This window comes from Orcinus orca, chromosome 14 (genome assembly GCF_937001465.1).
Source record: "Orcinus orca chromosome 14, mOrcOrc1.1, whole genome shotgun sequence".
Taxonomy (NCBI): Eukaryota; Metazoa; Chordata; class Mammalia; order Artiodactyla; family Delphinidae; genus Orcinus; species Orcinus orca.
In genome coordinates, this window is record NC_064572.1 from 43,630,125 (window position 1) to 43,657,888 (window position 27,764).

At 47.8% G+C, this 27,764-nt stretch overlaps 1 protein-coding gene across 6 annotated transcripts in view; it reads right to left on the reverse strand.

Annotated features, from left to right (window-relative positions):
* The window catches only part of ARHGAP22 (Rho GTPase activating protein 22), a 237,923-nt gene that overhangs the window by 49,119 nt on the left and 161,040 nt on the right, over window positions 1-27,764 (reverse strand). For 3 of the 6 annotated variants that reach the window (XM_049697151.1, XM_049697152.1, XM_049697155.1), the window contains one exon: window positions 25,935-26,111. In XM_049697151.1, the coding sequence (XP_049553108.1) occupies window positions 25,935-26,111 (177 nt within the window). The remainder of the gene's footprint in view (window positions 1-25,934; window positions 26,112-27,764) is intronic. The other 3 variants (XM_049697153.1, XM_049697154.1, XM_049697156.1) reach the window with 1 other exon arrangement.

The window sequence follows — 27,764 nt, forward strand, 5'->3', positions numbered from 1 at the left end:
CACAGAACTAGAACAAAATATTTCACAATTTGTATGGAAACACAAAAGACCCCGAATAGCCAAAGCAATCTTGAGAACGAAAAACGGTGCTGGAGGAATCAGGCTCCCTGACTTCAGACTATACTACAAAGCTACAGTAATCAAGACAGTATGGTACTGGCACAAAAACAGAAAGATAGATCAATGGAACAGGATAGAAAGCCCAGAGATAAACCCACACACATATGGTCACCTTATCTTTGATAAAGGAGGCAGGAATGTACAGTGGAGAAAGGACAGCCTCTTCAATAAGTGGTGCTGGGAAAACTGGACAGCTACATGTAAAAGTATGAGATTAGTTCACTCCCTAACACCATACACAAAAATAAGCTCAAAATGGATTAAAGACCTAAATGTAAGGCCAGAAACTATCAAACTCTTAGAGGAAAACAGAGGCAGAACACTCTATGACATAAATCACAGCAAGGTCCTTTTTGACCCACCTCCTAGAGAAATGGAAATAAAAACAAAAATTTTACAATGGGATCTAATGAAACTTCAAAGCTTTTGCACAACAAAGGAAACCATAAACAAGACCAAAAGACAACCCTCAGAATGGGAGAAAATATTTGCAAATGAAGCAACTGACAAAGGATTCATCTCCAAAATTTACAAGTGGCACATGCAGCTCAATAACAAAAAAACAAACAACCCAATCCAAAAAAGGGCAGAAGACCTAAACAGACATTTCTCCAAAGAAGATATGCAGACTGCCAACAAACACATGAAAGAATGCTCAACATCATTAATCATTAGAGAAATGCAAATCATAACTACAATGAGATAGCATCTCATACCAGTCAGAATGGCCATCATCAAAAAATCTAGAAACAATAAATGCTGGAGAGGGTGTGGAGAAAAGGGAACCCTCTTGCATTGTTGGTGGGAATGTAAATTGATACAGACACTGTGGAGAACAGTATGGACGTTCCTTAAAAAACTACAAATAGAACTACCATATGACCCAGCAATCCCACTACTGGGCATATACCCTGAGAAAACCAAAATTCAAAACGAGTCATATACCAAAATGTTCATTGCAGCTCTATTTACAATAGCACGGAGATGGAAACAACCTAAGTGTCCATCATCGGAAGAATGGATAAAGAAGATGTGGCACATATATACAATGGAATATTACTCAGCCATTAAAAGAAACGAAATAGAGCTATCTGTAATGAGGTGGATAGACCTAGAGTCTGTCATAGAGAGTGAAGTAAGTCAGAAAGAGAAAGACAAATACCGTATGCTAACACATATATATGGAATTTAAGGGGAAAAAAATGTCATGAAGAACCTAGGGGTAAGACAGGAATAAAGACACAGACCTTCTAGAGAATGGACTTGAGGATATGGAGAGGGGAAGGGTAAGCTGTGACAAAGCGAGAGAGAGGCATGGACATATATATACTACCAAACGTAAGGTAGATAGCTAGGGGGAAGAAGCCGTATAGCACAGGGAGATCAGCTCGGTGCTTTGTGACCGCCTGGAGGGGTGCGATAGGGAGGGTGGGAGGAAGGGAGACGCAAGAGGGAAGAGATATGGGAACGTATGTATATGTATAACTGATTCACTTTTTTATAAAGCAGAAACTAACATGCCATTGTAAAGGAATTATACCCCAATAAACATGTTAAAAAATAAATTAAAATAAATAAATAAGTAAAAGAAAAAAAAGAAGGACACTACATAATGATCAAGGGATCGATCCAAGAAGAAGATATAACAATTGTAAATATCTATGCACCCAACATAGGAGCACCTCAATACATAAGGCAAATACTAACAGCCATAAAAGGGGAAATGGACAGTAACACATTCATAGTAGGGGACTTTAACACCCCACTTTCACCAATGGACAGATCATCCAAAATGAAAATAAATAAGGAAACACAAGCTTTAAATGATACATTAAACAAGATGGACTTAATTGATATTTATAGGACATTCCATCCAAAAACAACACAATACACATTTTTCTCAAGTGCTCATGGAACATTCTCCAGGATAGATCATATCTTGCGTCACAAATCAAGCCTTGGTAAATTTAAGAAAACTGAAATTGTATCAAGTATCTTTTCTGACCACAACGCTATGAGACTAGATATCAATTACAGGAAAAGATCTGTAAAAAATACAAACACATGGAGGCTAAACAATACACTACTTAATCACGAAGTGATCACTGAAGAAATCAAAGAGGAAATTTAAAAATACCTAGAAACAAATGACAATGGAGACACGACGACCCAAAATCTATGGGATGCAGCAAAAGCAGTTCTAAGAGAGAAGTTTATAGCAATATAATCCTACCTTAAGAAACAGGAAACATCTCGAGTAAACAACCTAACCTTGCACCTAAAGCAATTAGAGAAAGAAGAACAAAAAAACACCAAAGTTAGCAGAAGGAAAGAAATCATAAAAATCAGATCAGAAATAAATGAAAAAGAAATGAAGGAAACGATAGCAAAGATCAATAAAACTAAAAGCTGGTTCTTTGAGAAGATAAACAAAATTGATAAACCATTAGCCAGACTCATCAAGAAAAAAAGGGAGAAGACTCAAATCAATAGAATTAGAAATGAAAAAGGAGAAGTAACAACTGACACTGCAGAAATACAAAAGATCATGAGAGATTACTACAAGCAACTCTATGCCAATAAAATGCACAACCTGGAAGAAATGGACAAATTCTTAGAAATGCACAACCTGCCAAGACTGAATCAGGAAGAAACAGATAATATGAACAGACCAATCACAAGCACTGAAATTGAAACGGTGATTAAAAAGCTTCCAAGAAACAAAAGCCCAGGACCAGATGGCTTCACAGGCGATTCTATCAAACATTTAGAGGAGAGCTAGTACCTATCCTTCTCAAACTCTTCTAAAATATAGCAGAGGGAGGAACATTCCCAAACACATTCTACCAGGCCACCATCACCCTGATACCAAAACCAGACAAGGATGTCACAAAGAAAGAAAATACAGGCCAATATCACTGATGAACACAGATGCAAATATCCTCAACAAAATACTAGCAAACAGAATCCAACAGCACATTAAACGGATCATACACCATGATCCAGTGGAATTTATTGCAGGAATGCAAGGATTCTTCAATATACGCAAATCAATCAACGTGATAACACCATATTAACAAATTGAAGGACAGAAACCGTATGATCATCTCAATAGATGCAGAGAAAGCTTCTGACAAAATTCAACACCCATTTATGATAAAAACCCTGCAGAAAGTAGGCACAGAGGGAACTTTCCTCGACATAATAAATGCCATATATGACAAACCCACAGCCAACATCGCCCTCAATGGTGAAAACGTGAAAGCATTTCCACTAAGATCAGGAAAAAGACAAGGTTGCCCACTCTTACCACTCTTATTCAACATACTTTTGGAAGTTTTAGCCACAGCAATCAGAGCAGAAAAGGAAATAAAAGGAATCCAAATCGGAAAAGAAGAAGTAAAGCTGTCACTGTTTGCAGATGACATGATACTATGCATAGAGAATCCTAAAGATGCTACCAGAAAACTACTAGAGCTAATCAATGAATTTGGTAAAGTAGCAGGATGCAAAATTAATGCACAGAAATCTCTTACATTCCTATATACTAATGATGAAAAACCTGAAATTGAAATCGACAAAACACTCCCATTTACCATTGCAACAAAAAGAATAAAATATCTAGGAATAAGCCTACCTAAGGAGACAAAAGACCTGTATGCAGAAAATTATAGGACACTGATGAAAGAAATGAAAGATGATACAAATAGATGGAAAGATATAACATATTCTTGGATTGGAAGAATCAACATTGTGAAAATGACTCTCCTACCCAAAGCAATCTACAGATTCAATGCAATCCCTATGAAACTACCACTGGCATTTTTCACAGAACTAGAACAAAATATTTCACAATTTGTATGGAAACACAAAAGACCCTGAATAGCCAAAGCAATCTTGAGAACGAAAAACGGTGCTGGAGGAATCAGGCTCCCTGACTTCAGACTATACTACAAAGCTACAGTAATCAAGACAGTATGGTACTGGCACAAAAACAGAAAGATAGATCAATGGAACAGGATAGAAAGCCCAGAGATAAACCCACGCACATATGGTCACCTTATCTTTGATAAAGGAGGCAGGAATGTACAGTGGAGAAAGGACAGCCTCTTCAATAAGTGGTGCTGGGAAAACTGGACAGCTACATGTAACAGTATGAGATTAGATCACTCCCTAACACCATACACAAAAATAAGCTCAAAATGGATTAAAGACCTAAATGTAAGGCCAGAAACTATCAAACTCTTAGAGGAAAACAGAGGCAGAACACTCTATGACATAAATCACAGCAAGATCCTTTTTGATCCACCTCCTAGAGAAATGGAAATAAAAACAAAAATAAAATAAATGGGACCTAATGAAACTTCAAAGCTTTTACACAGCAAAGGAAACCATAAACAAGACCAAAAGACAACCCTCAGAATGGGAGAAAATATTTGCAAATGAAGCAACTGACAAAGGATTCATCTCCAAAATTTATAAGCAGCTCATGCAGCTCAATAACAAAAAAAACAAACAACCCAATCCAAAAAAGGGCAGAAGACCTAAACAGACATTTCTCCAAAGAAGATATACAGACTGCCAACAAACACATGAAAGAATGCTCAAAATCATTAGTCATTAGGGAAATGCAAATCAAAACTACAATGAGATATCATCTCACACCAGTCAGAATGGCCATCATCAAAAAATCTAGAAACAATAAATGCTGGAGAGGGTATGGAGAAAAGGGAACACTCCTGCACTGCTGGTGGAAGTGTGAATTGGTACACCAACTATGGAGAACAGTATGGAGGTTCCTTAAAAAACTACAAATAGAACTACCATATGACCCAGCAATCCCACTACTGGGCATATACCCTGAGAAAACCGAAATTCAAAGAGTCACGTACCAAAATGTTCATTGCAGCTCTATTTACAATAGCCCGGAGATGGAAACAACCTAAGTGCCCATCATCGGATGAGTGGATAAAGAAGATGTGGCACATATATACAATGGAATATTACTCAGCCATAAAAAGAAACGAAATTGAGCTATTTGTAGTGAGGTGGATAGACCTAGAGTCTGTCATAGAGAGTGAAGTAAGTCAGAAAGAAAAAGACAAATACCGTATGCTAACACATATATATGGAATTAAGAAAAAAAAATGTCATGAAGAACCTAGGGGTAAGGCAGGAATAAAGACGCAGACCTCCTAGAGAACGGACTTGAGGTTATGGGGACGGGAAAGGGTGAGCTGTGACAGGGCGAGAGAGAGTCATGGACATATACACACTAACAAACGTAGTAAGGTAGATAGCTAGTGGGAAGCAGCCGCATGGCACAGGGATATTGGCTCGGTGCTTTGTGACAGCCTGGAGGGGTGGGATAGGGAGGGTGGGAGGGAAGGAGACGCAAGAGGGAAGAGATATGGGAACATATGTATATATATAACTGATTCACTTTGTTATAAAGCAGAAACTAACACACCATTGTAAAGCAATTATACCCCAATAAAGATGTTAAAAAAAAAAAAAAGAAGATGTGGCACATATATACAATGGAATATTACTCAGCCATAAACAGAAATGAAACTGAGCTATTCGTAATGAGGTGGATAGACCTAGAGTCTCTCATACAGAGTGAAGTAAGTCAGAACGAGAAAGACAAATACCATATGCTAACACATATATATGGAATTTAAGAAAAGAATGTCATGAAGAACCTAGGGGTAAGACAGGAATAAAGACACAGACCTACTGGAGAACGGACTTGAGAATATGGGGAGGGGGAAGGGTGAGCTGTGACACCTCGTGAGAGACGCATGGACATATATATACTACCAAACGTAAGGTAGATAGCTAGTGGGAAGCAGCCGCACAGCACAGGGATATCAGCTCAGTGCTTTGTGACCGCCTGGAGGGGTGGGATAGGCAGGGTGGGAGGGAGGGAGATACAAGAGGGAAGAGATATGGGAACATATGTATATGTATAACTGATTCACTTTGTTATAAAGCAGAAACTAACACACCATTGTAGAGCAATTATACCCCAATAAAGATGTTAAAAAAAAAAAAAGGACAACATGGAAGAAATGGACAAATTCTTAGAAATGCACAACCTGCCAAGACTGAATCAGGAAGAAATAGGAAATATGAACAGACCAATCACAAGCACTGAAATTGAAACGGTGATTAAAAATTTTCCAAAACACAAAAGTCCAGGACCAGATGGCTTCACAGGCGAATTCTATAAAACATTTAGAGAAGATCTAACACCGATCCTTCTCAAACTCTTCCAAAATATAGCAGAGGGAGGAACACTCCCAAACACATTCCACGAGGCCACCATCACCCTGATACCAAAACCAGACAAGGATGTCACAAAGAAAGAAAACTACAGGCCAGTATCACTTATGAACATAGATGCAAAAATCCTCAACAAAATACTAGCAAACAGAATCCAACAGCACATTAGACGGATCATACACCATGATCAAGTGGAATTTATTGCAGGAATGCAAGGATTCTTCAATATACGCAAATCAATCAACGTGATACACCATATTAACAACGTGAAGAAGAGAAACCGTATGATCATCTCAATAGATGCAGAGAAAGCTTCTGACAAAATTCAAAACCCATTTATGATAAAAACCCTGCAGAAAGTAGGCACAGAGGGAACTTTCCTCAACACAGTAAAGGCCATATATGACAAACCCACAGCCAACATCGTCCTCAATGGTGAAAACCTGAAAGCATTTCCACTAAGTTCGGGAACAAGACAAGGTTGCCCACTCTTACCACTCTTATTCAACATAGTCTTGGAAGTTTTAGCCACAGCAATCAGAGCAGAAAAGGAAATAAAAGGAATCCAAATCGGAAAAGAAGAAGTAAAGCTGTCACTGTTTGCAGATGACATGATACTACACATAGAGAATCCTAAAGATGCTACCAGAAAACTACTAGAGCTAATCAATGAATTTGGTAAAGTAGCAGGATGCAAAATTAAGGCACAGAAATCTCTTACATTCCTATACACTAATGATGAAAAATCTGAAATTGAAATCGACAAAACACTCCCATTTACCATTGCAACAAAAAGAATAAAATATCTAGGAATAAGCCTACCTAAGGCGACAAAAGACCTGTATGCAGAAAATTATAGGACACTGATGAAAGAAATGAAAGATGATACAAATAGATGGAAAGATATAACATATTCTTGGATTGGAAGAATCAACATTGTGAAAATGACTCTCCTACCCAAAGCAATCTACAGATTCAATGCAATCCCTATGAAACTACCACTGGCATTTTTCACAGAACTAGAACAAAATATTTCACAATTTGTATGGAAACACAAAAGACCCTGAATAGCCAAAGCAATCTTGAGAACGAAAAACGGTGCTGGAGGAATCAGGCTCCCTGACTTCAGACTATACTACAAAGCTACAGTAATCAAGACAGTATGGTACTGGCACAAAAACAGAAAGATAGATCAATGGAACAGGATAGAAAGCCCAGAGATAAACCCACGCACATATGGTCACCTTATCTTTGATAAAGGAGGCAGGAATGTACAGTGGAGAAAGGACAGCCTCTTCAATAAGTGGTGTTGGTCATGCCATGTAATTTTAGAGTTACACTAATGTTTACTAGAAAATCTAAAATACCTGAGCACTTCATGCCTGAAACACAGGACTGTAGCTGAGTAAATCCTTGGCCCAAAAACATGGATTTTCCCTCCAACCTTAGAAAATACTAAGTATCAATACTATGTAATTAGTACATACATAATACTTAGTACATACACAATACATATATAGTAAGTACATAATACTATGTAATTAGTATTAGAATATTTCTATTTTCATTTTCACAATTAGTAAAAAATAAAATTAAAGGGTAGAAAGAGTATACTCCTGGCATCATTATAAGCTTAATATGTGAATTTTGATAACCATTTTTAAAATCCATGTTCTAAGAAAATTAACTGTTTTTAAATATTTAGAAGACCAACTTCAATATCTTGAAGGCAGTGAATTCACTGTCATATCTAATTATAAGTAAAAACAAAATCTTGAATGTAATTGTGAAGTTTTGGCTGATATCTGTTATTGGATGCCCTTCATGCTATCCTGTGCTCGGATGCTGAGTATGCATTTAGGGTAGAAAATAATAGCTTATTGTCACAATGAATCTTTTATCCATAATATGCATTTTGCCTTACCAAAAAAGCTTACAAAATTGTGCTTATTCCTTATGATTTAGTTGGTGATTTGTTTATGTCTTATTTTAAAGAAAGTGCTGTAAATACTGATCTCTGAAATAGGTATTTAAATATTGCCTGTCAATACAGCCGATTGTTTTCTTTAAATGTAAATAAAATAATGCTCTTCCAATAAATTTGCTTTCATTATTTGTAAATCAATAAAATAATGCAAATATCATGCTCAAAAAAAAAAGTGGTGCTGGGAAAACAGGAAAGCTACATGTGAAACAATGAAATTAGAACATTCTCTAACACCATGCACAAAAATAAACTCAAAATGTATCAAAGACCTAAATGTAAGGCCGGACACTATAAAACTCTTAGAGGAAAACACAGAACACTCTTTGACATAAATGGCAGCAATATCTTTTGTGATCCAGGTCCTAGAGTAATGAAAATAAAAACGGAAATAAACAAATGGGACGTAATTAAACTTAAAGGCTTCTGCACAGCAAAGGAAACCATAAACGAAACAAAAAGACAACCCACAGAATGGGAGAAAATATTTGCAAATGAAGCGACTAACAAGGGATTAATCTCCAAAATATATAAACAGCTCACGCAGCTCTATGTCAAAAAAAAATAAACCCAATCAAAAAATGGGCAGAAGATCTAAATAGACATTTCTCAAAGAAGACATACAGATGGCCAAAAAAGCACATGAAAGATGCTCAATGTCACTAATTACCAGAGAAATGCAAATCAAAACTACAATGCGGTATCACCTCACACAGGTCAGAATGGCCATCGTCAAAAAGTCCACAAACAGGGCTTCCCTGGTGGCATGGTGGATAAGAATCTGCCTGCCAATGCAGGGGACACAGGTTCGGTCCCTGGTCCAGGAAGATCCCACATGCCACAGAGCAACTAAGCCCATACGCCACAACTACTGAAGCCCTCATGCCTAGAGCCCATGCTCCGCAACAAGAGAAGCCACCGTAATGAGAAGCCTGCGCACCGCAATGAAGAGTAGCCCCCGCTGGCTGCAAATAGAGAAAGCCACGCACAGCAACAAAGACCCAATGCAGCCAAAAATAAATAAATAATTAGATAAATAAATAAAACTATTATAACAATTTGTGGACTAAACTAGCAGCAAAATTTGTAAAAAAAAAAAAAAAATCTACAAACAATAAATGCTGGAGAGGGTGTGGAGAAAAGGGAACCCTCCTACACTGTTGGTGGGAATGTAAATTGGTACAAGCACTATGGAGAACAGTATGAAGCTTCCTTAAAAAACAAAAAACAGAACTACCATATGATCCAGCAATCCCACTCCTTGGCATATATCTGCAGAAAACCATAATCCGAAAGGATACATACACCCCAATGTTCACTGCCGCACTATTTACAATAGCCAGGACACAGAAGCAACCTAAATGTCCATCGTCAGAGGAATGGATAAAGAACATACCGTATATATATATATATATATATATATATACAATGGAATATTACTCAGAGAAAAAAAGAACAAAATAATGCCATTTGCAGCAACATGGATGGACCTAGAGATTATCATACTAAGTGAAGTGAGACAGAGAAAGACAAATATCAAATGACATCACTCATATGTGGAATCTAATAAAAAAAGATACAAATGAACTTATTTACAAAACAGAAACAGACTTACAGATATCGAGAACTTATGGTTACCAAAGGGGAAACGTGGGGGGGTTGATGAATACACACACACTACCACATATAAGATAGATAACCAACAAGGACCTAATGTATAGCACAGGGAACTCTGCTCAGTATTCTGTGATAATCTATATGAGAAAAGAATCTAAAAAAGAATGAGTATATGTATAACTTAATCACTTTGCTGAAAAGTGATTCACACTTCAGTAATCACACCTGAAACTAACACAGTATTGTAAGTCAACTATACTCCAATAAAATAAAAAAATAAATTAAAAAAAAACCCAGGCAGTCTGGCTCCAGGTCCAGAGAATGTTCTAGGCCACACTGCTGCTCTCCACCCATGCTGGAGCATGGACACCTATGTGATGCTATCCACCCACCAGCCTCGCTTCCTGTGTCTCTCCTGTCTTTCTTCACCAGTAGTTCCCAAAGATGTGGTCATTTGGGCAACAGGCAGAGATAAGCAGAGGCTAGAATACTGACAAGAAAGGAAAAACTGTCTGCCTTCTGGGATTTGGTGGGAGAGCCAAGCTTCCCCTGCCCACAGGGGTGGGGCCCGATGGGCCAGTCAACGGTCCTGAGCACAGTATCCTGGCCTCTCTGGCCAGCCTGAGAGTGGCCTGGGTTGGTCCGGGGACACAGAGCCACTGTTCCCTCTCACTTCACTTACGCCCAGCAATGAACCACATGGGTCCACATGCTCTTGTTGAGCTAGTAAGATGTCTGAAACATTTTTAAATTAGTTATTTAAAATCCAGAGATTTCATATAAAAATCTGGATTCCCAGCTTCTCTTAAAAGAATCCACAGATCTCGTGGCACCTGGCCGGAATTCCCAAATGGTTACACTGATGGAGTTCAGTGGCACTTGCGCCCTTTTGATAGCCCATGTATTTCCTAATTCTCCACAGACCCCACCTTTCCCTATTGCCTCACATCCAGTCCACACTTCACTCATGTGGATTTGCCAGGTACTCACCTCTTTTGCTTCAACCTCCATGGCACAGACTACCCCCCAGGGCCAGGATGAAGTAGGAGACTGGCCCTGACTCCCAGAAGGTAGAAATGCGAAACCAGGGCTATCGTGACCAGAGACATCTGCTAGGACCTCAAATGAGCAGGCAGAGAACATATAGGGGGAACTGCCCATATGCAGAGGGTCCTCAAAAGGGGAAGAAGCCAGCCTGGCACTGCATCCCTGGCACCTGCCTCCTGCCTTCCTCCCCACTCAGGTCCCTGCTCTGTCCCTTTCACTTCCGCTTTACCCACTATGCGAGCATCTCGAATACATCTGCTTTCCTGCTGCCTGGCCTGTGCACAGGAGGACTCTTCCCTGTTCAGTGTGTGTAAAATTCTTATTAGCCCTTGGGAACAGCTCAGGTGTCCCCTCCTATGTGAGCTGTCCCAGATCCTCCCTTCAGCACAACCACAGTGCTCTTGGGCTCCCTCCCTGGCCCTCTACCACTGACCATGTGAAGACACTCGCCTCTGCACGGATCCTCACTGGGAACCAGCCCCTCTCCCCAGTCCTGAGCCAATGCTGGGCTTGGAACAGAGGTCAAGGAGCACTGAGCGAAGGAGGGTGGACACACAGTCCAGGAAGTCTGTGGTCCCAAGTTCATGCACTCAGTTCCCCACCCTCGGCTCACAGTGACTGAAGGCCATAGTCAGGGAAGAGAGACACTGAGGAAAGGAATTCTAAAATTCTCTCTAGAGATTCACAACGCTTAGGTAATTCCATCCAGCCTCCTCTTGGCCCCAGCCCTTCCTACTCTCCCATTTCCTGTCCCCAGGACATCTGATGTCTACCTGTCCATTCATCCATCCATCCATCCATCCACCCTTCCATCACTCTTGCGTTTGTGCCCCACCCTGTTCTAGGTCCTAGAGGATCTCAGAGCTGCCCAGAGGGCTAGAAACATGTAAATCCTACCACGGGCTCCTCTGCTGAAAACCCCTTGCTGCCTCCCTCCTCCCCACCCAGGATAAAATCCAAACTTGGCAGGCAGAGAGGCAAGGACCTGCCGCCCTCCCTCCACCAGCTTCTGGGGCACAGAGTCTGGGCCCGGCAGAGGGCAGCTGCTGCACGGCCAGCCCCGCTGTTCATGCGGTGCCTGCGGTCAGGCGGCTCCCACGTCTCTGAAGCCCTCTCCCAACCTCAGCTCAACCACTGCTTCCTCCTGTGAAGCCTTCCAGACCACTCTTCCAGCCCCCTAAACAGGGCTGTGAGAGCCAGGAAATGGAAGTCCACAGGATCCCGAGTGCTTCTAAACAGAGGTGATTTAGAGGAGGAGGGAACATCAGAATTGGGGTCTAAGAATGAGCAGGACATAGCCAGGCAGACAGGCGGGATGCTGGGGGCGTGCATGAGCAGAGACCCCAAGGCAGACCATGAGCAGGAGGCCGGGGGGGTGTCTGACAAGGGCCCCAGGGGTTGGAGGGTGGGTGTGAGAGAGCCTGACTGAAGAGGATGGGAGCATGGCAGCCCCCAGTCCTGACATGGACCATGAGCCCTGGTGAGCACTAACCCCATACATGGCTCAGGGGCTCTGGGAAATGATGAGACTCCCCCAGAGGCCCTCCAAGCGCTGAGCCTGGTGAGAGCGCTGAGCTAGGGATAGGGAATGGGAACACAGGTGGCAGGTGATGGTCAAGGCTGAAGGCCACAGAGACAAAGATTCTGAGCCTGCACCTGCAGTGGTCTGGGTGCACATCCTGACTAAGCCACTGAGGAGCAGAGTAGCCTCCTTTCCTAGGTCTCAGTTTCTCCATCTATAGAATGGGGATGATCACACTTGTCTTTAGAGACTGCCCAGAGGCCCTGCTCCCAGCCACCACCAGGCCCAGGACTGACCCCACATTCCCAGCGAGGCGGCGTGGAGCCTTGCATCCGACCTTGTACAGGCTTCAGGTGTGAGCTGCCCCCCTCACCACCCTTGGTGGGGAGATGCTCCGGGAGCCCCATGGGAAAGGCTCATTCCAGCTCAACCTCCCAGGGCTCTGCTCCCAGCTTCCTCCTGCTGGAGGTACCCTGTGCTCAGGCTACAGGTCCGGCCTCCCTCAGCCAGGGGCCTTGCCCACCACTCCCCTCATCAGGGTCTCTCAGCCAGAGCCTGGCAGGGCCTGGAACGGCTGTGCTGAACTTCCTCAGCCCTCCTGGCACGTCTCAGAGGGGGAGCCTTGCCAAGAACCAGTCTCAGTAGGTCTGTCGGATCCCTGGAAACCCAGCCAGTGTGCGGGTTCCTCGAGGGCCCAGCCCACACTCTTCTCCAGTGGCACAGCCGGCGCTTTGTGAGGAAGCTGGCAGAGGCTGCCTTTCCTCTGGATGAACCTGCGGACGGGCTCAGAGCTGGGCCAGGCCTCCTCCCCTGCCAGCTGCTCCCTGGCAAAGCCCGGCCCTCACTCCCCTCTCCCCAGAATCCCAAGCAGGGGCAGGAAGGGACAGGCCCAGCACTCAGCTGACTCAGATCCCTGTCCTGGGTGACCCTGGGCACCGTCCTCAACCTCCCTGAGCTTTGGTCTCTGCCACTTCATGGGGCCGTCGGCAGCCACGGGAGAGCCTACAGCACCGGGCGCTTGAGAAATGTGGCCTTCTCCTGACCCAGGAGGGCCAGCCCAGGATAGGGTGGGCTCTGCCTGCCCCCGGGTCCCAGCAGGGAAGGGAGGCAGCTGAGATTCCCTCTGGAGCTGATCCCCGAGAGGAGAGCTCAGTCTCCTAGTATGGCTCTGGCCATACTAGGGCTCTCTCCAGTTGGGGGGAGAGGCACATAGAGAAGAGACACAATGAGGACAATAATTCTTAAATTCTCTCCAGAGATTCACAAACTGTGGGTAAACCCTTCCTGTTCTCTACTCCCCTCCCCACGACACTTGCCGTCCTCCGTGAACGCACCCCACGGTTTGTAAATCCACTTTCCATCACTCCCACACTTGTGCCTATGGGCACTGCCCTCCGCTAGGTACTACAGAGCCTCAGCTCTGCTCGGAACAGCTGTAACTAATTGGCTGGGCTGTAGCCAAGTTTCAACAACCAAGAGGCTGAAATCAGCCCAAGGGAGAGAAATACAGCGAGAGGCAACATCTTGGGGGGGTGTCCTGCCCGAGGCAAGCTGGTCCCCGGGGCAGAAGTGACCCCTACCCTCTGGTGTTCGCCAGCCCCACGCCCAGACACGGGTGACTTCCTGAGGCCTGGAGAGGCAAACGTGGGCTAAGCACTGGACTTGGAGCCGGTAGCCCAGAGCTGGCATCCTACCTGGTCCCCTCAGTAGTGGTGGTGGTGGTGGGGTGATCCTTTGGAAGTTCCCGCGCCCCGGAAGACTAGGCTCTTCATCCCTGCACACGGGATGCCCACCACCCGGGCGGGAGGTAGGAGGCGTCCCAGCGCTGCCTCTTCCCCCAACACGCGCGCGCCCGCTCCCCCAGCCCGGCGACCGGTCCCGCTGCTGCCCCCCACCCCGCCCGCCCTCCCCCCCCCTGGGCGCCCCGCGACCCGCCGGCGCAGCGCTGTCCTCGCCCGCGCGTGGGGCCGGAGCCGAGCGCGCTGTCGGACAGGAACGCCGCTTCCGCTCGGCTTCGCTGGGCGTCCGAACCCCCTCCCGCGGTACCTGGGGCGGCGGCGGGAGCGCAGCAGGCTGGCAGGCGGCAGGGCGACCGCGGGCAGGCGCGGCACCCGGAGAAGGCCCGCGCGGCCGGCATCAGGCCCATGGCGCGCCCGGGCGCGGCGGCGCGGCGGCGGCAGGAATGCCCGGCACGCGCGCAGGTAGCGTCTTGCCCGCCGCCCGCCCCAGGCCCGGACCCTGGAGCGAGGGAGGCAGGGCCTGGGCCCGGCGAGTTCCTGAAACGCTGCTCCTGGAGTCGGCCCCCGTGGCGCTCCCGGCTCAGACCTCTGACCCGCTTCTTCCTAACGCTCGGTGTTACAAGCACCTGTAGGAATACTAGCAACTTCCAATGATCCGCCCCTTCCTCCTGGTCAAGGGCTCGCTTTAGGAAATTCCTCGCCCCGCAGAATGGGAGGCAGGTGTTCCAAGTGGAGGCCAGGTGATTTCGGTTTGGGTCAAGCAGCGGGGTGAGTGCCTAGCCCAGTCTACAGCTGGGCTGCTGCCTGTGGAGCTGGCGTTCAGGGCTCCAACCCTCTGCCTTGCCGAGGGGCCAGCGCCCCAGTGCCACGGAGGGTGCTTAGGACTTAACACAAGCGTCTTGTGCAGCCCTGAGCTGTATGAGTATTAATGTCCCATTTTACAGATGAGGCGGCTGAAGCTCAGAGAGGTTTTGTAATTTTCCCAAGGTCACCCAGCTAGTAAGTAACAGATCTTCAATTCAAACCTATATTATCTTTCTGCAAAGCCTGAGTTCTTCCCAGAGTAGGATTCTATCCCAGAGAAAAAAACCCACAATCCCACATTTCCAGAGGGTGCAAAGTGTGAGGACCGAGATGGGTGCACAGCTTCAGGCATTCACCAGGAGGGCAGGTGGACAGAGAAGCAAAGCTGGGGCCCTGCAACACCAGAAGAAGGGGTGGAGGTCACCAGGGGTCTGTGGGCAGAATTCTGTAAGGGAAGGGCTTAGGGGAGCCCTGGGGCTGGAAGGGGTGGGAGCTCATCTGAAATCCAGTGTGTAGGGTAGGGTCACTTTTTTTGCTCTTACTAAGCAGGGCCTAGACCAGAATGAGGCAAGTGAATTTTGCACTTCAGGTGCAAGGTTAAAGGGGGTGCCAAAAATTTCAGTAATCAAGAGAAGTATTTTTGCGATATTTAAAAAAATACAAATTAATGCCAAAAAAATCCATGAGGAACAAAATATCAAAATTTTAAATAAAGACGGGATCCGACCCTGTACTTGCACAGACTTTGTGAGTGCCTCATTTGCCTCACCCTAATCCCACCCACAGATCCTGTCTTTAAAATTTTGATAGTCTGTTTATCATGGTTGTGGTGGGCTGAACAATGCCTCCCTCGAGACGTCCATGTCCTAATCCCTAGAACCTGTGACGTTGCTACCTTACCTAGCAAAAGGGGTGTTGTAGATAGGATTGAGGACAAGAGGTTATACTAGATTATCTCAGTGGGCCTTAAAAAATGGAGGTAGAGGGAAATTTGACTACAGAAGAGGAGGCAACATTAGGAGGGAAGCAGAAACCCAAGAATGTGAGCAGCTTCTAGGAAGCGGAAGAGGCAAAGATCCATTCTCCCCTGGAGCTCTCAGAAGGAACCAGCCCTGACGCCATGATTTCAGTATCTTCAATATCATAAAAATTCAGTTCTTCCGACTGCCGACTTTTAGAAGGGTGAGCAAATAAATCTGTGTTATTTTAAACTGAATTTGTGACAATTTGTTAAAGCAGCAATCAGAAACTAACATAATGGATTTTTTAGCATTAATTTTCATTCTAAAAAATTAAATATTCATCCTGATCACTGAGTTTTTTGGTGCTCCCTTAAATTTTGTGCCCCAGGCCAGGGAGGCCCCCTAGTCCTGGTCCTGATGCTAGTGTGCGGGGTGGGCGCTGAAGTCCTCCCGAGTGCTGGGAACGTGGGGAGGGGCTCGGTGCTCTCCCCTCCCAGAGTTCAGGTACACGTGAAGGCGGGAGGGGTGGTTCATGGGGCCAGGGGGCCGTAAGTCAGGGAGTATCCTGCCCTCAACCTGCCGGAAAAGCCTGGAGCCCCCATGGCCCACAGTCCCCAAGGTCTGATCAGCTCTGCCCATGTTAAAGAGAAGGGTCCAAGGGCTCAGGGGAGGCACCTACTCTGGGGGAGGGGGGTCCTCCCAGGTAGGCAGAGGGCTCTGGCAACTGACTTGCTTTCTCTTTTCTGAGCCACGGTTTCCCCACCTGTATGGTCAGAGAGTTAGACTGGCCAATCTCTAGGGAATCCCTCCACCCAACCTCCTGCCCAGATTCCCCGGATGGATGGAGGTCTGCAGCTGCCCCCCATTTAGAAGGTTCTGGACTCTGATGCGCACTGCCACAATGAACTCTAGGTTAAACCCTGGCCAGGTCAACACCCACATCACCTTGTGGAGGTCTTTTCAATCCGTGGGGCCTGAGATGGGGGATGGGTATGCAAAGATAGTCATGAAACTTTCCTCTTGGGGTGGGCCAGGGAGCTGAGAGGCTGGGGATCTGTCCTCTCACACGAGCACCTGGTGACAGGTGACCTCTTGAGCTGGGGTGGCTCTCGTTCCTGGGCTGGGTCCAGGACCTCGGGGACTACCTCTGTCCTCAGTCTTGCCTCCCTCCCCCTGTCCCCACACCACTCTTAAGACAACGCAGATCCAGAGACTATGGTGCCTGGCAACAGAGCACCCTTGGATGGGCTCACCCTGGAGGCAGGCTGCCCCTGCTCCCAACCCTGCTGTGTGCTGTTAGGCAAGTTGCTGAACCTCTCTGGGCCTCTCTGTCCCTCTCTACAATATAATTTTGATACAATGAACCACTGTCAAGAGTAGCAAATGGCAAGCATGAGACCCCTTCCTCTTTCCTCTGACTGATGTGGAGGACCAAGGCTGTCTGGGAAGAAACTGCGAGCCAGCGAACCCGACCATAGGACACCCCGAGGGCTCCCGGCATCCAGCCCCAGGGCTCTGGGTTAGAATGCTGGCTTCCTGCTTACTTCTTTGGGACCTGGACAGATTACTTGAGCCTCTCTGCTGCCCAGTCTCCTCACCTGTAAAAGGGGCTATAGCAGGACTGATTCCAAAGGGCTATTGTGAGGGTCAGCTGGGGTGCAGAGCCCCGCACGGGGACACGCTGAACAAACAGCTGCCCTGGAGAGTGGCTACCTCAACCCAACTTCTCCCCTTGCGGCTGGGAGTCACCGGGACATCACGCAGTGCTGCTGGTACACACCTCCACTGGCCTCATCTTAGCAATGACCATGACAAACTCTTCCAGCCCTGGGATCTGAGCTCTTCTTAGCACACACGGAAAGCCAGGCAGGCCCAGCCGCAGGGGCATTTCCACCACAGCCGCTGGGAGGGAAGGCAGACTTAGCGAGCCAGCAAGGTGGGTCAAAGGCAGTTACTTGAGCAGTTAGCATCCTGAGTTTCACAGGAAGCAGTGGTGAGCAGCCCCCTATAAATCACCCCTGCTGGCCTGCCAGGCTCTCCCAAGATAAGGCAGCTGCTCCTCCACCCTGTTCTCCTGGGAAACAGCCCCGGGCTCCCTGGCCGCCTGTCAGTGGGGTCTGTGGCTGGGGACTATTTCCCCTGTCCTGGGGATCTAAGCTCGAAGGCTCCTGGAGCACTTCAGGGGAGAAGCCTTGAGGGCTGCAGGGGAAGGAGGCCCAAGGGTGCTGTGTACTGACCCATATACTAAGAAGAGGACGGATCTGGCCTCTGTGAGCTTGGGGCTGGATGGGGTCCAAGGCCTGTAGCACCAATTTCTCCTCCACGTGGCATGTGGCCCCTCAGGGCCCACCAGAATGGGCCCAGGGTACCAGGATCAGACTCAAGTGCCCCTCCTGCCGGCTCAGTGACTGGAGCCCAGCCCAGGTCAGCAACAGTCCTATCTTTCCCCTTTTGAAAAGGCTGCCAGGAAAGACCCAGGCCCACTGGCCTGGTGGGTTAACATCCAGGGGAAATCGAAAGACTTTCTCTTCTTGAATCTCCCAGAGGGCTGGGATCTGGAGTAAGTAGTGCTGGGGAGAAGTGGTCCACTTAAGATCTCAGGCTCCACCACTGCCAGCCTGGGCTGGGGTCAGTGACCTTTCATCCTGAATCTGACTGTGCCTTGAGGGCTTCCGTTTGGAGATGTCATTCCAGCAAATACTGGCCACAACCAGCTGGACTAACAAGGTTGCTTTGTGTACCTCCAAGTTGTCCTGAGGCTGGATTTTCTCCAGGTCAAGTGTCCTGCCCTGTGGCTTCTGGGAGCCGCATTCGTCCCCCTCTTTCCCCCATGATTTCTGAGGAACTTAGGACAGGACTGTCAGCTCTGAGGGGGCTCAGGGGAAAGTCTCCAGAGGCCTGTGAGAGCCACACACACATCAGGGTGGGGTCCGGCATGGGCAGCGAAGCTGTGATGGCCACTGCAAGGCTGCCGCCTGGCCCCTCGTTCCCCTCCCCAGCGAGGAGCTGTCACTCTGGGCAAGGACACCGTTCCCATGCCAGGCTCCTGGCCCCAGGACTGTCACTCTGTGTTGCTGCCTGTAAGGTTGGGACAGTTGCTGGGCTTTGCTCATCGGTGCCACTGGGTAGGGGGGAGAGTTAACATGCTACCAGTTACTGAGCGCTAACCCCGACCCCCAGACTCCTGCATCCAACTGCCCACTCAGGATGCCCACTGCTTTAATGACTAACAGGCATCTCAAACCCATACATGCCCAAATAGAGCTGTGGTCTTGCTGCACTGTCCCAAACCTGCTCTAGCCCGTGTCTTCCTCACTCACTTAATGACAGTTCTTTCTGTCTGCTTGATCAGACCCCTGGGAGTCCATCTTCACTGCTCCCTTTCTCTCAAACCCACATCCAAGAGATCTTGTAGGTCCTACTTTCAAAACAGATTTGGAATCTGCTCACTTTCACCACCACCCACCATAGTGTAAGCACCCTTGTCTCTCACCTGAATTACTGCAAACAGGTCCCCCGGCTTCCCCTTTTCCTGCTCTGGTCAGCAGTCAGAGCGGCCCTTTTAACTATCTATCAGATCACGTCCTTCCTCTGCCATCAGGCTCCTTTGCATCTGGCCCTGTCCCTCACTCCCTCATCCCACCTGCCTCCGAGCTGGTTCAAGACCACCTCAGATGCTCTCTGTTTTTGCCCAAGCTGTTGCCTGGGTCTGTCACACTTCCACCTGACATCCTCCTGGCTCACTTCCACCTGACATCCTCCTGGCTCACTTTCTCACTTCTTCAAGACTTTGGGTGTCACTCTATCATTAGGCTCACCCTCACTACTGTATTTTAAATGGCTCTATTTTTTTTTTTTTTCTTTCAGTAGCACTCACCACCTTCTAACACAGCAGTTCTCGAAGTGTGGGCCCCAGACCAGCAGCATCAGTATCACCTGGGAACTTGTTAGAAACACAAATCCTAGTGAGTTGGAAACTCTGGGGGAGGATAAAACAGTCTCCCTTTTCTTCTGGGTGGTTCTGATGAGAACAATTGCTCTGTGCCATGAGATGTATGTTCCTGTTACTCTCTGTCTTGGGGAGTAGAATGGAAGCGCCGTCTGATCCCTCCTGTGTGCCCCGCCTGCACGTGGCAGACGTTCTGTGTTGAATGAATAGAACTATTTAGTTTTGAGAGTTCTGAGCACTTTGCATCCATTTTCTCTCTTAATTCTCATGACAATTCTGCAAAGAAGATATTCTTATTCCAATTTTACAAACGAGGACACAGAGAGGGTAAGTGGCATGCCCAGAGTCACACAGCAAGCAAGGGGCAGAGCCAGATCACACACAGACCGCAGCCTGATGCCAAAACCTGTGCTCACTCTGACTCCTCTAATACTTCAACGCAACCGGCTCTGCTAATAAGCACCTTCCTATGCACATAAGAGGCACCTTCGAGGGCTTGCTGGCTCTCTCCAGATAACCAGGCAAGGCAAGGACTCACCCATGAGCACCCATCAGATGCCAGGCAGCCCTGGTATCGTGTGACTCCTTTCTCTCCCCTTTTCACAGAGAGCTGGCTAGGAGGTGCTGCCCAACAGGGCCTCCCCAGGGGCCGTGTTCCTAGAGTGGGGCATGGAAGTCCAGAGATCCACTGGGCAGTGGGGCCCTCTTCACAATATCAAGTCTTCTGATCCATGAACGTGGGATGTCTTTCCATTTATTTAGGTCTTTAACTTCTTTCAAGAATGTATTGTCATTTTTAGAGTATTAAGTTTTGTACTTCTTTTGTTAAATATATTGGTAAGTATTTTGTTCTTTTGGATGCTATTATAAATGAAGTTTTCTTAATTTCATTTTCAGTTTTCCCAGTGCTACTGTATAGAAATAAAATTGATTTGTGTAATTGACCTTGTATCTTGCAATCGCGCTGAATTTTTTTATTAGATCTAATAGATTTCTAGTAGATTTCTTAACACTGTCTATATACGAAATCATGTCATCTGCAAATAGATTACTTGTTTCTTCCTTCCCAATGTGGATGCATTTTATTTCATTTTCTTGCCTAATTGTTCTGGTTAGAATTGTTCTGGTCTAGTACAGTGTTGAATAGAAGTGGTGAAAGGGAGAATCCTTGTCTTGTTCCTGAAAAGCATTCAGTCTTTTTCCAGTAAGCATGATGTTATCTGTGGGGTTTTTTGTAGATGCCCTTTAGCAGGTTTAGAAAATTCCTTTCTATCTCTAGACTGTTGAATGTTTTTGTCATGAAATGGTGCTGGATTTTGTCAAATGCCTTTTCTCAGTTGATTGAGATGATCATGTGGTTTTTGTCATTTATTCTATTGATGTATCCCATTAATTAATTTTCAGATGTTAAACCACCCTTGCATTCCTGGGATTAATCTCATTTGGTCATGGTTATAATCCTTTTATATACTGCTGGATTCAATTTCTTTGTATTTTGTTGAGGAATTTCCCATCTATATCCACAAGAGATACTGGTGCTCCAGCGATTCCTCTCTCCCTCACCTGTACCATCGTTGATGTTTTGTCTCCCAACTTAAAAAAATAAACAAAACTCTCTCTTCACCTGACTCCCTCCTCCAGCTACTGTCCCATTTCTCTTTTTCCCTTTACAGCAAACTTTTTGAAAGAGTTGGCTATGATCACACTCCAATTCCCCTCCTCTTATCCTTTTTCATACCCACTATTATCAGGCTTTACTCCCAGGACTCCACCAAAACCACCCTTGACAAGTCAACCATGGACTGTGCTCACCATCTGTTCTCTCCTGGTTGATCTATTGGCAGTGCACAGATACTTCTTTCTTAGATGCTCTCTTCACTCAGCCCAGGGAGCCCACTTGCTCCTGGCTCTCCTCATCCCCTGTGCTGGCTTCTCCTATGCTCCCTGACTTCCCACCTGGAAGCAGCTCAGGGCTCAGCCCTGGTCCTCTGCTGCCCCTCCACTAGCTCCATGGTGTCTCATCCAGCCTCATGGCTTCAAACCCCATCTATGTGTCAATAGCCCCCACATTCTCTCTCCAACCCAGTCTTCTCTCCTGGTCTCTAGACGTAAATGTCAAATTGCCTACGTGATACCTTAAGCTTGAGCCTCTAACATGTATCCCAGGATAAGCCCCAAAGTGAACTCTGCATCTTCCTTCCAAACAACTGCACTTCCTGTGTTCTTTCTCATCTCAGTTAACAGCTAATCCATCCTTCCAGTTGGCTTAGATCAAAACACCTTGGAATTACCCTTGACTTCTCTCATTCTCTTACACCTTTCACCCATTCCAGTAGGGGAAATACTATTGGTTCTACCTTCAAAATATATCAAGAACTCAATTATTCCTCACCACCCACGCCAGCCTGAGCCAAGCCGCCATCACCTCTCCCCTGCACGACTGTGTAACGAGCTCCTAACCGGTCTCCCTGTTTCTGTCCTTGCTTCTTTCATCCATTCTCAACACAGCAGCCAGAGGGATCCTGCTGGGACCTGAGTCAGGCTGGGCCACTGCTCTGTTCAAGACCTGCCAATGACACCACCTCGCTCAGAGGAAAATCCAGAGTCATCACCGTGACAAGGCCCTACTGATTTACCAGCCCTTACCTCCTCTCTCCCCCTTCACAGGCTCTGCTCCAGCCACACTGGCCTCCTTGCTGCTCTTCCAACCCCCGCCGTCTGCCTCCAAAACGCTCTGCCCAGATACATGCGTAACTCACCCCTTCATCTCCTTTACTCAAATGTCACTAAACTCCAAGCCCCCATCGCTCCCGCTTGCCCTCCCCACCTCATCTGCCTCCACTGCGCTCTCTACCATCTAACCTACACCAGGCTTACTTGCTTGCTGTCTGTCTCCTTTCTTGGAATGTACACCCCACGAGGGCAGGGACCTTGTCTGTCCCACTCACTGCTGTGTTACCGGCCCCCAGAACACATCCTCGAGTGAATGACTGACTGGTTGAATGAATGCCCAGACAAGAGGCACTCCATCAGGACCACCCCTGGGCAGGCCATCGGCAGCGACCGGCTCCCCTGCCCCGCTGGCCGGCGTTTTCTCTGTGGGGTGCCCGGGCTCTCCCCTGACTGCAGCAGGCACGCTGCCCACTGGTGCCTGGCAGAGGTGGCCGCTCTCTGCCAGAACAAATGTGCTTGAAAGGACTCACGGGCTCCGTTATTAAACAGTGAAAGAAGGGCTGATCCTCTAAGCCTCCTTTCCAGGGGAACCCAGGCTAATAACAGCTTTGCCACGAAACCTGCAGAGGCGGATGGAGACCCCCTTCAAGTGCCAAACTTGCCCGGACATGTCTGCCACCGCTAACCCCTGGGATTTCTGCCTTTCCTCTATATTTCTGGTAGAAAGGAGATAAGCGCCTTTGATGGTGGTTCCTGTTTTCATTCTTGTGACTTCTTCGGCACACGGCACACAGCCTGAGAAGTCTGATAAACGCTGGGGAATGAGGGCTGGGGGAGGGGCAAATCTGGTTTCTATGTGGGATTCTGCAAATGGTCCCCATTTAGCAAGTACAGAGAGAGACAGACAGAGACAGAGAGACAGAGAAAAACAGGCAGACAGGCACGTGTGTGGGTCAGGGAGCCAGCACACTGAGTACAGGTAGACCACATGTGACGTGACAGTGCCCTGGATGGGCTGGGACAAGACACAGCCTTTGGGGTCAGAACATGTGCCTCTGTTTCTCAGCTCTGCTCCTGACTAGCTGTGTCATCTTGGGCAAATTACTTAGCCTCTTTGACCTTTAGTTTCTCTCCTTTCTTTGTTTTATTTAGGTTTTGATTTTTTATGTAGTGAAATATGCAGACATTCAAAAAGTATTTAAAGCACCTATGCACAGAGATGCAGAGTATTATAAAATGAGCACCTGTGAAACTAGGCCTGCTATCCTGACCTTTATGGCATTCATTTCTTTGCTTTTATTTATATTTTTGCTGCCTAATTATTTACCCATAAATAACATGGTTTCCTTCTGCCCTATTTTCGACTTTATGTAAATAGAATCACAGCATGTTCTTGGGCTGCCCTAGTCTCATGGTATGTTTTTAGGATTCATGCATGCTGTTGGGTAGAGCTGTAGTTCATTCATTCTCACTGCTGTAGAGTTTTCTGTTGTAAGAATGAATTGTGTTTATTTCTCCATTGTATTGTTGCTAAATACTTGGTGCTTTTTGTAACTCATTTAAAGAGTCTCTTGCTAGCCAAGACCATGGCAATGTTCTCCTTTCCCTGGTGCTCAGAGGTGCTACCTGTCATAAATCCAAGTCCAGATGGGCGTCTGGGCTCTATTCTGTGCCACTGGGTCACTTTCAACCACTTTGCACCAAAGGAAGCCCGTGGAGGCTGCAGAAGTTCCTGGGTGGGCTTGGGTTTCCCAGGCCATTAAATTGGGGCTGTGGGTCAAAGGTGCTATGATCACCAGGGGGCAGGGAGGCCATGGCCAACAGTGTGGAGCCATTGAGGAAGCCCCCAAAGGTGAGCTTCTGCCCCTGCCTGGATGGTACATCAAACACTGTGAAACATGGAGAGAGAGGATGTCCACGGTTCATGTGGTCAGAACACAGCTGGCCCAAAGGCCCCTGTCTCCACACTTAGCTGGGGGCTGGTGACCCCAGCCCAGCTGACATGGTGAACCTTTCTAAAAGCCCTTTTCAGGATGACTGCGCAGGGACACCGACCTACAGAGACAGCACCTGCACAGCTGGGCGGTGGCGTTCCTTTCTCCTGCGCCCCATGTCCAGACCATCAGCAAACCCTGCAGCCCCACCTTCAGAACACGTCTCAGCTGACCGCTCTCCACGGTCTCCTCCACTCCCACACGCGCCCAGGCCCCGCACCCAGGTCCAACAACTGTCCCAGCCTGCTTCAGCCGCTCTTGTCTCTATGACCCACCCCTCACACGGCAGCCAGATGACTCGTCTTATAAATATAAATCAAGCTGTGTCTGTCTCCTGCTCAGAGCCCTCCCTGGTGCCCCATCAATTTAGAACAAAATCTGGAAGCCCCGCTATGTCCCCAAGGCCTCAGGTCCTCCATCCTCCTGTCCTCACTCCCTCAGACCCTCTGGCCTTCCTGAGGGTCCTCGTGTTTCCATGGCCCTTTCCCAACCCAGGGCGTTTGCACTCGCTGGTCCCTCTGCCTGCACGCTGTCCCCAGCATCCCCTGGATCTCCTGGTGACGTCATTAAGTTGGCTTAATGAACAACACCTGACACAGTGCTCCCTCCATCCTCCACTGGGCTCTACTTTGCTCCCTGCGTTTCTCCCTACTAGACGTCACGAGTCACCTTTGCTTGCCTATCATTTGTGTCCCCCAGGACAATGGAGGGGGCGGGGAGGGCAGAAGCATCCTCTCTTTGGTTTCCCACTGAACTCTTAGCACCTGGGATACCACTCCATACATTTTAGGCACCCAATAAAAGTGTAGAATAAAGGAGCAGGTGAGTAAACGGCAACCTTTGTTTTCAGGTCAGGGACAGAGAGCCATGCAGGGGCCACAAGCCGCAACAGAGGGAAGGACACGGTACCTCGCCATCCGATATGACCCTGAGTGTCCACTTCTGGCCTAAGTGTAGACCACCCATACACACCCAGCATTCAGCAGGGTCTGGACACGGGGAGGCAAGGACACACGAGCCCCAGGACTATCCAGGCAGAGGAGGGCATGTTTTTGAAAAGTGGCCCAAATCTCCCCTGCGAGGACCTGCTTAGTCCACCGAGGGGTGACCCCTGAGGGCCAGCAGCAGAAGAGGACGACACTGCCTGTCTGCAGTAGGAAGCGTGGGACTCAGCCAGCGCTACCTGAGTGAGAGGGATCTTGCAGGCTCAGAGCAGGGCGGAGGGGCGTGATTACCTGGAGGCAAGGGTTCTAGAGGGTGAGCATGCGCGCTACGGGCCGTACCTCCGCCGAACGGGGCCCAGATGACCCGGCGGATGGCCTGCACCCAGTCCTCCATGTCCCGCTGGGAGCTGGCCATGAGCAGGAGCGCCTCGGGGTTGGCCGGCACCTTCTCCCGCTCCCCAGCACCACCTGCAAGACAGGGAGAACAGGCTTACTGCAGGGACCCCGGAGGACACGGGGGCCTCCCCCGTAGGGCTCTCTCCAGTCCCGACCACAGCTGGCTTTCATTCCCTGGGGTGTGAGAAGGTCGTCTCTCCAAAAACCACTCAGCAACAGCCATGCTTTTTGGTTCTATACTGGCAGGCCACCCCCTTCCCACATCCCACGTCACACATCTGGCTTTGGGGCCCTCTTGGGTTTCTTTTTCTCCCTTTGTCTTCTTTGTTATTTCTCCACAGCATTAAAATCATCCTGGGGTACTCGTAGGAAAAAGCATGCAGATGTGACACCAGCTCAGAGAAGTTTGGATGCCAGAGGAGCTTCGCTATGTATTTTATTTAAATCAACTTCACACATCTGAAATGCACAGCTAAATGTCACTATGTGCTATATGTCACCTATGTCACTATAAGCTAACCGGGCTTATCTGCTGGTGGGGTGAGTCGCAGAGATCTGTGTTCCCAAGGGGGTGGGATGACAGGAGAACTGTGAGAGCCAGGCTGACCCTTGCTGGGGCCTGCAGCCCAGTGACAGATACCAGACAGGAGTTAAGCGCTTACTGAGCTCTTGGTACCTGCCTTCCAGTGAACTAGAGCGGTGCCTGATTCTTCCAGTTAACAAAGCTGACAGACTCACCTGCCCTCCTAGGATTCTTTCATCTTCACAATGCCTCTGAGCGAGGTACTATTACTATCTGCATTTGACAGACAAGGAAACTGAAGCACAGAGTGATTAAGGCACTTGTCTGAATTCACACAGCTAATACGTGGCAGAGCCAGGGATTCAAAGTCCCCAGCTCTGGGCTGGGGCTGGGACCCCACCCCCTGCTCCCCCCATTCCCCATAAACGAGGCAACCTGCTGGGGTCAGGCTGACAGTGGTCACAGCAAGGCCGCTGAGGACTAGGGAAAGCGAGGGGACGGCTCTGAGGGCTGGAGCACGGCATGAGGTGCATCCTTGCTGGGGGAGTGCCACAAGTGAGGCCTGGAAGCTGGGTAGTGGGAAAGCAGGCTGGAGGGGCCCACAGGGCCCAAAGCTCAGGAGAGTGGTGCGCCAGGGTCCTAGGATGCCTTTTGAGCCCCGCAATATACACACACTAGCCCAGCTCCTTTGGGCCCAGGCAGCAACTGGGCAGCAGCACTGCAGCGGTGGAGAGGTGGAGAGGAAGGGAGCTTGAGACAGCAGAGCCTGAAGCCCAAGAGACAGTGCAGGCCGATGGAAAACAAAGACTGTACCCACAGCTGGGGCAGCTGCATGGTCATTCACGGGACAAGGGCACCGCCACTGAGAAGGGGACAGCGGCTCTGCATCTTTAGGGTCCCACTCAACGTGGACCATGAGGCCTGGGGTGGCCGAGTGTCCCATGTGGGGGATGGAAGCCAGGTGTTGCCAGGAAGCTTTTCCATGTATGCTTTTCTGGAAAAACATCTCCAGATGACTCAGAAGAAAGGGACCTGGAGATGGATGGCTCTAAGAATTTGTTGTGGTTACTTGTTTGTCCTAAATGAATACTCAGGTTTGTATCTAACTGGAATTTCTCATTTTTTTCAATTCTTTTTCCTATAGAGGGCCACCCACGTCACAGAAGCTTCATTTACGAAACCTGGATCCACCTTGCCCAGAG